Below are 13,984 nucleotides of genomic sequence, written 5' to 3'. Positions count from 1 at the left end.
AGGGGCGCCTTCAGCCTCAGGTGCAAGGTCATCGTAGCGACACATATTCTCGTGTCCGATTATAAGCAGGGTTGTGTGACGGCTGGCAGCGTCTTAAGTATAGTATACTGGTAGCAAAACACCAACTCTCTGTCATGGACCATACCGGAAGTAGCAATGGTTCACCTGAGATGTGGTGAACAAATCAGTTGGGTCAACTTCGTTCTGATGGAGCGAATGGATTATGAATGCGTCAAAAAGCTTGACGGAAAGCCAATGGAAAGTTGCTAGAGGTTCGTAATCAGAACTTTACTTGTAGATACTCTCGGAATACCTAGTTTATCTCGCATTCTTCAAGTCCACCCAGTGGAAGTACACATGCTAGGAGCTGAATTAGGTGACGGCGCTGACACTGTGTAGCGAGCAAGTTCGTGCCCATGAAGGTTGGTGCCACAGGTCCAGGTCCAACATATGTCGCTCGAGGTGGGAAGTTGCTCCGTTCTTCCACTGGCAGGCGTATGACGCGCAGAATCACTGAGCACTCACGAAGGTTGACGTCCTGCGCAGGGGGAAGGGAAAGCAATTATGGGATAGCAGTGATGTAAAGCGATACACAGCGCCAGCGCGCGCGAGGAGAGGGATAGTGTAACGTCTACTTGTTCTTCGTGTGCCTGGGGACCGCGACGTGTCGGTGGGAGAGATGACAGGAGGAGGTAGGGGTACGCACTTGTAGCTGAACCTTTTCCGGGTGATCGCAAACTCGCCCAACTTGTGCCCGACCATGTCCTGCGTGACGTTCACCGGGAGGTACTCCTTACCGTTATGCACGAGGAACCGGATCCTGCAAGTTCAGGGAGGTGAGAGACTGAGCGCATATATACGCAGACCCACAGACGCACCCGACGAAGTTGGGCAGAATGGTGCACGCTCTCGCCTGAGTTCTGATGGGGATGTTGTTCTCGAGAGCGTGCTTGAGGTTCGAAAAGGCCACGAAGTACGGGCCTAAGCAGGAAAAAGTCGGAATGAGAGCTGTGGTTGCTGAAAAACAAGGACGCACCTTTCCACGCGGACCTGCCACCCTGCGCAATCGCAGTAACGAACATAGTCAGCAGTCGAGAGTGTCCGAGAGAGGCCTGGCGAAGCGTCCGTGGCAGCACGGACGCGCCGTCACAAAGAGTGACATAATGAGGTCAGCGTGACATGGAGCGGTCCAAGCGGGCGCCTTTCGCAGCTGCGCATGCCTTCCCCGCTTCGCCGCAACACCTCCCTTTGGGGCGGTGGACACCTCGCCTGCTCGACGCACTATCGTCCTTGTCCTCTTACAGTCGACCCCCTCCGTCAACGTCGTACCGCGCGCCTTGCTTCAGCCTGAGGCCCCTTGTCAGTTTGACGCCACAGTCGATCGCTTGGCACAAGTCTTGACTGCGGCAGAAGCAGGCAAGTCAGGAGCATCGTCCAGCGCATCCAACACTCCCTTTTCCTCTTCGATCATGTCCCTTGCGGAACGACTGCACCTCGCCCGTCAAGCAGACTCATCCTCGACCATCACATCAAGCGCCGGCGGCTCGTCGTCCCCCACAACTTCCACTGCGTCCCCCACGACCTCCACCTCTTTCACTCCTTTCTTTCCCTCTCCCCCCAGCCCAGCTCCAGACTCGAGCAATGCGTTGCATCATACCAAGGTGCGTCTCTGTCTCACTCTATTCCTTAACTTTGATCCGCGCTCAATCGACCCATGATCGCGCGCGCTCCGCCGTGTCCCCCACATGCACCTTGGCCAGGTGGCAGTTGAAAGCGCACTCATCGTCGCGGCCGCGACGGTGCTCGTGGCTCTCATTCTCTGGAGGTACGCCCCTTCTTCTCGCTTCCACCCCCTGCCCACGCGGACTCCCATCATCCACGCCCCCGCTTCTGGGCGTCCGCCCCTCACACCCGTCCCCGCACATCCCACGCCCAATCGTGCTCGTTCCTGCTCTATTATGTGTGGTGCTGATCGGCATCCTTCACAGACTCATAGTACTGCGCCGGTCGAAACGCCCCCTGCGCGACTTCTTCTGGGCGAACCCCCAGCCCGACGTCCCCGCACGCCCGCAGACCGTCCCACGCACGACGGGGCTTCCCTCCATATCCGGGCCCCCTGCCTCCGTCATCTACGCGACCCTGCCCATGCCGCCCGCCGCGCTCGCCGACCGCCAGCGGCGGAGACGTCGGACGCGCGGCGGGGACATCGACGGGGGCGGGCGGCGGGGGAGGCTTGCGCACCCCGACGACCCCGACGAGTTCCTCCCGGTGTACGACGACAAGGACGTGCTGCCGAAGTACCAGGACGTGGAGCAGATGAGCGGGGGCGGGAGTCGGATGGGGGCCCTGCGTGGGTTGGTTGGGCTGGGCCACGGCAGCGCCGAGCAGAGGATCCGGAGTAGGACGGGAGACACGATCCCGCTGGTCGAGACCGCGGCGCTGGCTCCCAGCAGCACGACGCTGGACCGGCAACCGGTGTCGTCGGTGGGGTCGCACGAGGCTCTTCACGACATGCAAGAGCTGACCGCGGACGCACCCCCACACCCGCCAGGACAGGCCGCTGTTTGGTGAGTTCCGTATTTACTGTCAGCGCTGCTCGCCTTCATGCCCGCACCCAGATGTCAACTCGTTGCTTATCCCTCTTAATACTCGTTGCTGCTGCTATATACTTTGGACATAGTTAGTACGTCCTGATGTTTGTCTGTATCCCCACTTGCTGTAACCCTAGTAACGAACGGAATGGAAGCGCCTCATGTTTGACGTCACTATGTATCATGCTCGCTGTGCGAGACCACCTAGCGCCGGTCCCGTGCCTCAGCTTTGGAGTACACAAGCCCCAGGACCTTCTCGAGTGTACGATGTTCCGCAATCCTGCCAATGGACATCTGCGCACGCGCGGCAAGTGACGCCATCCGCACCACCAACCCCACGTTGGCCCCAGACTCATCCACTCAGCTGCGCCCACAGCCTATGACGTCATACTATATCACCTCCACTTAGGGGTATAAGACGGGCAGCGTCGATCCCCTCCAGACCTCACAACAGCACATCTCCTCGATCGATCACCCACGAACTACCCACCTAATCTCCTCACTAACCACCACCCACACCACCATGTCGTCCAACAACGAGTCCTCCGGCCCCAAGTACGTCTGTCTCCCTTTCGCCCCGCCAATCCGACTGACACCCCACCCCCCTCCCCCACAGCAAGACCACCGGCCAGTTCCACTCCACGAAGGGCACCGCGGTCGAGACGATCGGCTCCCTCACCGGCTGGGACAACTGGACGCAGGCCGGGAAGGAGGAGCACGCGCGCGGCGAGGGCGAGTACCGCGCCGCGCAGGCGCAGGGCTACGTCGAGGGCGCGGCGGACCGCGTCGGCGGCCGCAAGGACGCGATCGCCGGCGCCGTCAGCGGCGACCGCGAGCGCGAGGCGGAGGGTGAGTGCTGGCTGCTCGGCCCCGCCGTGTGAGGTACACCGTGCTGCGGGTGCGGGGGTTATACGACGATGTGAGGCTGATGGCGTTGGGATTGCAGGGAACATGCGCCGGGATAAGGGGGAGGCGCAGCAGAGCATCAACCGCCCGGAGTGAGGGAACGAGTCGAGTCAGTATTTGCAGCTTTAATAATAATTGTACGAGTGTGATGTTTCTCGAAAGTGCTTTTTGGTGTGTCGCTGTGAAGAAGCTTGAGTGATTTCGTAGGTCCAGAGAGTCCAGATTGGTCTGAAACAGGTTGTCGACAGGCTAGAGACCAAGTGCGTATGTGCTGGGATCGTGCATCATAAATTGCTCAGTACAGAAGGATCATGCGGGGGCGGCCTTAGCGTAGAACTTCTCAAGGAGCCGCGTCGGTTCTCTCCGCACGACCTGCCTCTCGCGGATCGTGTACGTCTGCCAGACCCACTCCTCTCTGACGTTGGGTATCATCCCCGATATCGACACCACGGAAGGGCCGAGCGTCTGAGCGAAGACGTCCACCTGAGGGCGCAACACTTCCCGCTCAAAAATCGTCTGGTCCGCTCCCGCTGAGGGTCGGTTGGGCCCATTATGAGCCATGTACCGATAGTAGTCAAGGTATATCTTCAGGTGCCGGAGGCCGGCGAGGCCGGCGAGCGCGCCGGCGATCCGTCGCTGTATGCGCCGCGCCGTGCCAGGAAAGCGGTTGTCAGCTCGCGCCCGATGACATTGACAGGGAAGGTCAAGCACGGCGCACGCACCGGCAGCTCGACATCGACGGGCGGTCGCTCTGCGTTGAACGCGCGAGGCACCACCCGCGCGTACCGCAGCACTTTGAGCGCGCGGAGACGCGGGAACGCGGTGCCCAGGAGCCCAAGCAGCGCGTCCTCCTCGCGCTGGTCCGCGCCCGCGTCCGCGACATACTCGATCTCGAGCTCCTCGAGCTCCAGCCCCGCGGCCGCGCAGCGCCGCAGGATCCGGAGCGTCTCCGCCGCGGTGTGGTACGCGGTGAGGTCCAGGGTCTCCGCCGTCCGACACTCGTAGAACTAGCTGAGGTGCTTCCAGTAGCGCAGCGAGAGCGCGCGCAGCGTCGGCGGCAGGCGCGCGTGCGCCTCGTCGTCCGCGTTCGGGCAGGAGACGACGAGGCGCTCGAGCGCGGGCCACGGGAAGCGGCCGGTGTGTCCTGGGGGCCAGAGGGGGGGCCGTTCGGTCTCGCGGGGGCTGCGGACGGCGGGGGCGGGGGCGTGTCGGAGGTCCTGCAGGCCGGTCCAGCGCGGCGGGAGGAACTTGAGGGCGAGCGTGCGCAGGTGGGGCATGGTGGACGCGAAGAGGGAGACGGCGTGCCAGGGCTGCGCGGACGCCCAGGGCTCGCCGTAGAGCACCAGCTCGCAGAGACGGGGCCAGTGGAGCGTCGTCAGGAGGTCCGCGGGGGCTGAGAGGCCGGGAAGGTGCAGCGTTTTGAGGGTGGTGTGCAGCTTGCAGAGCACTGCCGAGAGCGCCTGGGTTTCTGGGTGCAGTAACTCCGGTCGATGCGGAAGGGGGTACTTGAAGCGCACTCCGAAAGATGAGAGGGGGACAGGCGTGAAACCGTGCGCATCGCCTGGCTGGAAGTCGAGGGCGACGTGCAGCCGCTGAAGCGCGAATTCGCGGAGGGAGGGGATGGCGAGGATGTGCCGGATCGTGCGCCAGGGTATGAAATGGCTCCGCGGCGCATAGGGAGAGCACTCAAGCGAGATAGACGAGAGCTGGGTGGTGGAGCGTAGTAAGGTCGCCAGGCCTCGCTCGGGGACGAGCACTTTGCACGATGTGACGCGCTCGCCCGGATGTGACTTGACGCTACAGGCTCCGCGGCAACAGTCGCAGAGAGTGAGCGATCTAAGTCATAGCTTCCGGTCAGTTTCGGCTGGCATCTATTGCGTAGTCCACGGGGATACCTGATGTGCGGTGCGATCGCAGGCATCGCGTATGGGTGAGGCCCGGGTTCGAGGCGTCTTGTTCCACCATCTACAGAGAAGTAGCAATCCCTGTAGAAGATCGGGATGCTGAGGTAGCGCAGACGCTTGCATATCGCGGCAAAATTCGTGGCCGCCCTGGTTCCCAGGAGGAGATCTAAGATGAGAAGGAGGACATCGTCGTTGAGTCCGAGAAACGTGAGAGATGTGGCCCCAAGCTGGCTGTAGCCACGGGAAGTCTGTAAGGAGTGGTCCATTGTTCCACGAGGGGCACTGGCTCTCATCGACATCCTCCAGATGAAATGCGGTGTCACCTTCACGCATACGCATACAAGAGGATCGATGAGCACGTGGATGGAGAAGGGGTCTTTGGCGCTTCTTGTGTCGTACGAGGCTTGATATGGAAGCTTTTACATACATGACAGTCATGTGATCCTAGGTATAACCCGGTTGTCCTGTATGTCGTACGCCTGCCACTCCCAGGTCATATCGCGAAGACACACGAGACCAGATATCGAGATAACAGACGGGCTGAGAATCTGCGCAAAAGTATCAACCTGAGGGCGCAGGACATCTCTCTCAAACTCCATCTTTCTATTCCGAGGTACGAAGGAACGAGAGTCCAGGTACATCTTCAGGCGCCGAAGGTTTTCGAGGCGGCTGAGGCAACTCGCGATGCGTCTCTGGACAAGGTACCGAGGCCACAATAAGTGCCCCGCATAAGAACGATACTGAAGAACAACACGCACCGTGGGCAACTCGTCCATCGGTCTACGCGACTCAGGGAGCGACATACGTCCGTACTGCAGCACGGTTAGCTCCCGCAGTCGCGGAAATGCGGCGCCCAGTAGCCTGAGAAGCTCCTCTTCGCGGTCGTCCTCCACGTACTCGACCGTCAGCCGCTCCAGCGCCGGGATCGCACAGCGCCGTAGGATCGTGAGCGTCGAACCCGCGGTGTGATACGCGCGATGATCTGGAGTCTCGGCCCGAGTGCGCTCGTGGGCGAGCCAGAAGAGGTGCTTCCAGTACCGCAGCGAGAGCGAGCGCAGCGTCTGCGGGAGGTGCTCGTACACTTCGTCGTCGACGTTCGGACAGGAGACGACGAGCCGGTCCAGCTCCGGCCAAGGGAAGGGACCGGTGTACCCCGGAGGCCAGAGCGGGGTCCGCTCCGTTTCGCGGCTGTGGTGCAGAACGCCGTTGCGGGAGTCGGCGAGGTTCAGGAGGCCCTTGCCACGCGGAGGGAGGAACTTGAGCGCGAGCGTGCGGAGGTGCGGCATGTTGGAAAAGAGAGTGACGGCGTGCCATGGTTGCGAAGCGTCCCACGGTTCGCTGTAGAGAACGAGCTCCCGAAGACGGGGCCAGTGGGATGTCGTCAGGAGGTCTGCGGGAGCTGAGGGGCCTGGGAGATGCAGCGTTTCTAGTGTATCGTATAGCTTGGACAGGACTGTCGAGAATGCTCGTGTTTCCGACTGTAGTGACTCGGGTCGGCACGGAATAGGATAATTGAATCGTGCTTCGAAAGATCTGAGGGAGACGGGCGCAAAACCTTCGGTGTTCTGAGGTTTGAAGTCGGGTGCGAAGATGAACCGCTGAAGTACGAATTCGCGAAGGGTGGGGACGGAAAGAACGCGCCGTATCGTGCGCCAGGGTATAGAATGGCTCCGCTGAGCATACGGAAAGCGCTCAAGGAAGACGGACGAAAGCTGAGAAGTAGAGCGTAGTAATGTCGCCAGACCTCGCTCGGGGACGAGCAATCGGCACATTGTAAAGCGTTCGCTTGGGATGAAGGTGGCACTCCGGGCGCCGGGGCAGTTATCACAGAGCTTGAGGAACCTGACTCCTCCGATAAGATTCTTCTTTCGATCACTGCGTATGCCAGTAGGACTACATACCTGATATGCGGAGCGATCGCAGGGGACGTATAGGGCTCAGGCCATCTGGACATGTCCAGATGGGAGTAGCATTTCTTGTAGATAACCGAATTGCAGAGCCTGTGTATGCGCTTGGATGTAGCAGCGAATTTCTTCGCCATCATCCTATTGCTGCTTAGGAGGTAATCCAAGATGATGAGGAGGACATCGTCGTCAAGGCTGAGTACGAGAACGCCAAGATATTGGACCTTAGGAGGCGATAGCTCCGAAGAACAAGTACGCACCTTTCTAGAGATATCTTTGACTCCGTTGGAGGATGCATAGCCGCACTTAGTAGCCACCAGGTAGACTGTATACAGTCCAAGGTGAGATGAACGTCATCGATAAGAGAGGCCGACTTGCACACATCTTCCCACGGACTCCGTGAGCGCGCCGCGTCAGAACCGCGGGAACGGTAGTCTCCCCTAGGCCAACCTTCTAACGAAGGTCTGCTTGCAAACGCGCCCACGATACCGCAGCTCTTCATTTTCTGGCGGAGTTTGAACATGTGCGATGGATCGCACACCTTATATAGCAACTATGTCTTTAGACAGCATAGATCGACAACCGAGAGATCTCCGGCAGGCTCCGACGGTCCGATGCGTCGCTCGCGCGCGCCGCGATAGTGCTCGCGCTCGCGCGCGCTCCCTCCCTGAGTTCTACTCTATGGCTTCAAGACGGGACCACTGGAAGGTTGCAACGCCTGAAAGTGGATCCACCTTCAGCTCCTTTCATGCGGTGTTCGACCCCTCGCTGCCCTCTACACCAGTCACGCCTCGGCCGTCTCTGCTTGCGCCCTCGCCCTCACCCTCGCCCTTCGGATCCTTCGCACTCTCGCCCTCACCTCTTGCGTCCACCACCTACCGCTCCCCTCGGACCGCAAGAAAGCGAGCACGCGAAGGTCAGGTGCTTTCTCAGCACCATGCGGCAGAGCCCTCATCGCGGCCACCATGTGAGTATTTATATTGCTCTCTTCTCGCATTTCTGGACCTCAATAGTCCCCGGAACAGCTGCGAAACGGCCCCTCGGAGATGGTGCAGTTTCGCGACAAGCAGAAAAGCGAGCACGCAAGGAGAACGTACCACTCCCCCCTTATTATGCGCCTCCATCCTCGCCCTCCTTCGCGGTCTGCATGGTCCAGCCCGTCCAAGATCTGCCCGGCCTGCCCCACCACCACTACTGCACGACATGCGGGTACCTCCCTCACCCCTCCCCACTCATCAACGAGAAGCCGAAGCCCGTGCGGAAGGATTCAGAGCCTCACGAGAAGTTGGCCATCGTTCTGAATAGCATCCTTGACGATGTACACTGGAGTTTGGGCGGGTTTCTCCACGCTGTATTCTCGATGTTCGGGCGCAATGCACATCGTACCCAGCGTCACGCTCAGGTTGTGTCGAGGTTCCTGAAAGGGAAGGATAAGGATCCAAATGGTACGCCAGAAAGCATCCTCGACCTGTGGATGCGCCATTCGGATGGGCGATCGTCAAGTCCCCGATGGCCCCTCCCACCAAAATCTGAGACTGCGGCGGACCCGGTGCGGGTTGCACTTATGCGGTTCGCCGTACACCTCGTGGAGAAGACACTCGTTAGCGAGGCTGAACAGGCTATTAAGCCTCAAAACGGCTTGCACGCTTCACGGAAGCTGCGGAAGAGTGACAATCCTACGGACGCCTCCGAAGTTCAGTGGGCCGACATAGGTGCAACAACCCTCGCATCTGTATCAGCTATCACAAAGACCCAACAGCCGCTGCTCTGGGAGCTTCTGCTCTCCATTGCGGAGCGTGCACCTGGTGCCAAGAGCGTCACGGACGCAGATGACGCTCGTCGGAATCGTCCCGCAGAGCTGGTAAGTTCTTTCTATTTACAACTCAGCTGAGCTTCCACTCACGAGGCAACCGCAGGTGGTATGCAACGTGATCACGACCCTCGACTTCTCGCGCTCCAATCGTGCCAACCTCGCTCCTCTCTCCTTCGGTTTCCTCGAGTTTGCCTTCTCGACACCGTCAGACATCTACCCCTACCAGTCCCGTCTTGGCATCACCCCGACATACTCAACCATCCGACGTACTCTTGAGAAGATGTCACTGAAAGAAGCGACACGTGTACGGGAACTTGGAGCCGACCCAAACAACCCCATCTGCATTATCACGGACAACGTTCAACATTATCTGAAGCAGCGGGACGCCTGCGTCGGCCGCGCGAACGGGATCAACATCGGCATGGCGGCTACATACGTGGAGCTCTCTCACGTTCCCCCATCCGCTCTTGACTATGACGACAAGCAATCGCGCGTGGCTGCAAATCTCCGCGCATCAGTGACAGTCACTCAGCTTCTCAAATTTGTTGATCAGGAACATTTTGCGAGAGTGGGTGTGCTCACTCTCCTGCGCATTCTCATCAACCGTATCCCTGAGCTCAAAAAGTACAAGACCAACGTCTCAACAGGCTATCGCACTCAGGCAAAGAAGATACTGCTCGATCCGGTCGCGTCACCACTGCACCCGCTTGGAACGAGCGCGAAGAACGAGACTGTCACGCGTGAGCTGAAGGACGCGCTGGAAGATTTCCTAGGTCAAGTTGGTCAAGAGAAGACGAGCCACCACCGCAAGCTGGTTCTATGCGTCGGCGATGGGCTCACCTACGACAAGATCGTGCAGCTGAAGAACTATCTTCGGTTCCACGACAACCCATTCGAGAGCTTCCAGCTCATCAAACCTGTTCTCGCTCCGTGGCACACTGCATGGACCGACCTCAGCCGTATCTTCAGCGCGCACTGGGACAGCCTCGTATCACGTGATCCTTCCAAGCTCGGCTTCGGAGCTGCAAAGCTCCATCGGCGCCCCCCATCGAATCTCAAGAAACCTGACTTCAATCAGGCACTTGAGATTGTGGAAACAGTGCATGATGCACACGTCCTCGACTGCTTCCGGTGAGTTTGTACATGCAACTAGGTGAATAGCAACCTTAACGGAGGATAAACAGGGTCTTTTATCGTACAGACGACATATATTCCTACTTCTCGAGTATGGGCACTGCACCGACTTTTGAGGCATTGATGCAGGATGCCCAACAAGTCTACCATATGTTTGGCACTCAACTGGCTGCAGATAGAGCCCTCGAGCCTCGAAGTGATGACATTACGGCCGTTTCCGAGAGGGTGGGAGACTTGATGACGTCATCGACATCGACAGCAGAACCGCACTCCGCATCAAGCTTGCACACCGTCTCTCCCTCTTCCCCTACACCCTCCTCCAGTATCTTGGCTCCTGAATTTGGGATAACGTCTCCCAATGTGCCCTTAGGTAAGACAAATCACCCCTTCCTTGCGCCAGCAACTAATAGAACTTGGTTTGAAGGTTCCACCATCCATCAGGGCACAGATACACCGGGAAGAGTGGCTTGACATACATTGAGCGCGTTCCGTGGGAGGTAGATGACAAGGCATGACTTCATCTCACGTCCGTCGCGTGCTCTCCCCGCCTGCTGAATCAGCGTCCCCATGTCGACAGGCAGTCCCCGTTCGAACACAACAACGTGGTGTATTCGTGCGACATCAATCCCAACAGAGAGCGTGTCGGTCGCCAGAACCACTGAAAACATGTTGTCGCTCCCGGAACGCAGGTGGTCGAGGGTAGTGTCGTTGTACGAAGGCCAGTTCAGTCCGTTGTGGGACCGGACCTCAACATGGGGAGCCAACTCGTCACCGGTCGCAGCATGGCACTTGAGCTGAAAGTCGAGGTAGGACATGATGTCGTGACATGTTTTGAGTGTGCGACAGAAGATGAGAATATTGCGGCGGGCTGAAAGAACCCATTCCAGTTCGGGGAAGGCCGTGGCATTGACAGTCGACTTCATGAGGCGGATGATAATGCGGAGATCGTGGCGGGCATTGGAGCGTCGGATGAGATGAAACCTGGGTCCTTCATACAGCCCGAGCGAGTCGTAGACAGCCCGGAGAGGTGGACCGGCACGGAGGGTGGCCGTAAGAGCGATAACAACCGGCTGGTTGAAACGCATGCGCGTCGGCCCAATCTTCTCGAACTCTGGTCGGAATGTCTTCCCCCATGTGTTGAGGAGATGTGCCTCGTCGACTCCGAGCGCAACGACGCGCATCTTGTATGCCGAGTTGTTCACCAGACGCTCGAAGCCCTTCTTGTCGAGCTGCTCGGGTGCAACAAGTAGGACGTCGCTGTCGGGGACGTCATCCCAAAGGTTCCGAGGGCGCGCCGTAGTCAATGCATCCTAGGCTTGTTGATGACTATCGGGCGGAGACCGCAAGCCGTGAACTTAGTGGCCTTGCCACGGACGTTCAGGGGTCTGCGTACACATTATTATCGATGTGATGGACTCACCATATCAACCTGCAGCGCAATTGTCGGGCACACGACGACCATAGCGGCCCGATGCTGGAAATGTCTTGGGGGAGGTGAAGGCAGCAACAGCGGCTGCTCCATCACAGCTTGCATCACGACGAGGTACATCGTGAGAAAGCCTGTCTTTCCGGACCCTGTAGGTGTAATCGCGAGGATGTCGAGGCCGTCGAGAGCTCTCGTCACGCCGTCGAGCTGGTAGTCGTGGGGATCGTATCCGAAACACGCCGAGATGATTTGTCGACACAGTGCGCGGCCAGCCGTCGAGTTGAACGCGAAGACCGCTGACGGGGTAGCGCGCGAGTCGATGGGTGTACAGTTCATTAGGTGCGCATACTATAAGCAAGGTGTGTGCGGGTTTGAGGGCGAAGGAGCAAATGAGGGAACGCGCGCTTAGGCCGCGCGACGCGTCGACGCGTTTGTGTATAGATCCGACGCGTCGTCGGAGATCAATTTATGGCTGACTAATCGAACACGGGAGAGCTACGGTCTGACCCCGGCAAATCGATGCAGACTACGGGAACGGCGCGCCCAACTTGGCCTGCGCGTCCTCCGAGTCCACGAGTGCACTCGATCTCCAGCTTTGAAGTCACTGGTGCAGGCGTTCGGGTAGGACACGATGAGACGGCGTTCAAGCTTTTACCACGGGAAGCGGCCACGGTGTGCCCGGGAGGCCAGAGAGGGGACCATTCGGTCTCGCGTGCGTAGTAAGAGGTTGGACTCGGAGAGGCTTCGGTATATTGGCCCTCGTCCTCGAGCTCGATGATCGATGAGCACGTCGGTGAGAAATTGCCGGATTGTCTCGCCCATTCCTCCTCGTATGCACGGCCTCATCTTTCCACGATCAGATAGCAAAGCGGTCTGCGCGAGCTGAGTAAACGTGTCGCTCAGTCCGAAGGACAACCTAAGGGAGCGGAGAACTAGCACCTCGGATTGAGAAGTGCACTTTCGGGAGTCGTTACGATGAAAACGTAAATGAAGCAGCACGAAGGTATCGACGTTACACGGAGAAGTGCGAATCACCTGGTGTAGCTAACTAGAATTTGAAATCGTAAAACCCATCAAGGCCACGCACAGGTACCCTTCGTAGAACCTGCCTGTCTCGTGTCTCGTACGTCTGCCACATCCACTCTGAGCCCAGTCCAATCACCAGGCCAGATATAGAGCCGACTGAGGGGCTGAGCGTTTGAGCTAAGATGTTAATCTGCGGGCGCACGATCTCCCGCTCGAATATGGTCTGCGTATCACCTAATGCAGGGATGCCAAAGCGGCCTCCAATCGAATACGTACTCAGGTAACGGTAGAAGTCGAAGTATATCTTCAAGCGCCGGAGGTTGACGAGGTTGGCCAGGCCGCTTGCAATCCGTCGCTATGTGCGCAATACATTGGAAACAATCAATTGGTCGGCCTACACGAGACATCAGAAATCGTACGCACCGCCGGCAACTCGCCGTTTAATCGCGGGAGAAGGGAAAAATGGGTGTATGGTATCTGCGCATACTGGAGAACGGAGAGGGTGCTGAGACGCGGGAACGCCTGCCCCAGGAACGCGAGCAGCTGGTCTTCGCCCTCGTCCGCAACGTACTCGATTGTTAGCTGGTCCAGATCGGGGATCGCGCAGCGTCGCAGGATCCCGAGGGTCAAGGTTGCGGTGTGGTATGCACGGAGATCCGGCGGTTCGTAGGAGGCGGGCCGGCCCCGGACGAACCACCAGAGGTGCTTCCAATACCGCAACGACAACGAACGAAGCGTTGGAGGGAGGTGATCGTAGACTTCGTCGTCCACGTTCGGACAGGATACGACGAGACGCTCGAGTTCCGGCCACGGGAAGGGTCCGGTGTATCCCGGTGGCCAAAGCGGGGGGCGTTCGGTCTCCCGACTGCTCCGTATGGCACTATCGTCGTCTGCGGGCCTCGCCAAGCCTTTTCCTTGTAGAGGGAAAAACTTGAGCGCGAGGATGCGGAGATGTGGCATGTTGGAGAACAACGACACCGCGTGCCACGGTTTCGCGTCATTCCAAGGCTCGCTGTAGAGCACAAGCTCTCGGAGACGAGGCCAGTGGCATGTCGTCAGGTCCCGGACAGGAGCAAAGGGGCCGGGGAGATGCAGCGTTTCCAGTGTGGCGTGCACCTTAGAAAATACAGTCGAGAGAGCCTGTGTTACTGGCTGCAGCGGCTCGGGTCGGCGTGGGAGAGGATATTTGAAGCGCACTTCGAGAGATGTGAGAGGAGCGGGCGCGAACTTCTCTGCGTCTTCTAGGCGGAAATCAGAGGCAAAGTACAAGCGTTGGAGTG

General features: G+C 58.8%; 6 protein-coding genes across 6 annotated transcripts; 3 read left to right on the top strand and 3 right to left on the bottom strand.

Annotated features, from left to right (window-relative positions):
• Positions 1-631: 631 nt before the first annotated feature.
• BXZ73DRAFT_105819 (mitochondrial 30S ribosomal protein S19) lies at positions 632-1,082 on the bottom strand (the record flags this gene model as incomplete). Its single annotated transcript, XM_048016399.1, has 4 exons — positions 632-650; positions 707-820; positions 879-981; positions 1,037-1,082. The coding sequence occupies 4 exons, from the start codon at positions 1,080-1,082 to the stop codon at positions 632-634; spliced, it is 282 nt and encodes a 93-aa protein (XP_047873277.1).
• Positions 1,083-1,986: 904 nt separating this feature from the next.
• BXZ73DRAFT_2452 (uncharacterized protein) lies at positions 1,987-2,532 on the top strand (the record flags this gene model as incomplete). Its single annotated transcript, XM_048017694.1, has 1 exon — positions 1,987-2,532. A coding segment is annotated over one exon (546 nt), but the record flags the coding sequence as incomplete, so codon positions are not given.
• Positions 2,533-3,114: 582 nt separating this feature from the next.
• Positions 3,115-3,593, top strand: BXZ73DRAFT_105817 (uncharacterized protein; the record flags this gene model as incomplete). Its single annotated transcript, XM_048016398.1, has 3 exons — positions 3,115-3,146; positions 3,208-3,440; positions 3,538-3,593. The coding sequence occupies 3 exons, from the start codon at positions 3,115-3,117 to the stop codon at positions 3,591-3,593; spliced, it is 321 nt and encodes a 106-aa protein (XP_047873275.1).
• Positions 3,594-5,835: 2,242 nt separating this feature from the next.
• On the bottom strand, positions 5,836-7,173 carry BXZ73DRAFT_53830 (uncharacterized protein; the record flags this gene model as incomplete). The annotated part of the gene is made up of 1 exon (XM_048021075.1): positions 5,836-7,173. The coding sequence occupies one exon, from the start codon at positions 7,171-7,173 to the stop codon at positions 5,836-5,838; it is 1,338 nt and encodes a 445-aa protein (XP_047873274.1).
• Positions 7,174-8,452: 1,279 nt separating this feature from the next.
• Positions 8,453-10,253, top strand: BXZ73DRAFT_53810 (uncharacterized protein; the record flags this gene model as incomplete). The annotated part of the gene is made up of 2 exons (XM_048021072.1): positions 8,453-9,166; positions 9,222-10,253. 2 exons carry the CDS (start codon positions 8,453-8,455, stop codon positions 10,251-10,253), a joined length of 1,746 nt encoding a protein of 581 aa, XP_047873273.1.
• A 436-nt stretch (positions 10,254-10,689) lies between these two features.
• BXZ73DRAFT_105814 (P-loop containing nucleoside triphosphate hydrolase protein) lies at positions 10,690-13,664 on the bottom strand (the record flags this gene model as incomplete). Its single annotated transcript, XM_048016397.1, has 4 exons — positions 10,690-11,562; positions 11,673-11,974; positions 12,981-13,059; positions 13,128-13,664. 4 exons carry the CDS (start codon positions 13,662-13,664, stop codon positions 10,690-10,692), a joined length of 1,791 nt encoding a protein of 596 aa, XP_047873272.1.
• Positions 13,665-13,984: the final 320 nt, after the last annotated feature.

The sequence above is a fragment of the Epithele typhae genome (assembly GCF_022376455.1).
Source record: "Epithele typhae strain CBS 203.58 chromosome Unknown BXZ73scaffold_72, whole genome shotgun sequence".
Lineage (NCBI taxonomy): Eukaryota > Fungi > Basidiomycota > Agaricomycetes > Polyporales > Epitheliaceae > Epithele > Epithele typhae.
Note: the sequence above shows the minus strand (reverse complement) of the source record. Positions and strands in the feature narration are given on the sequence as shown.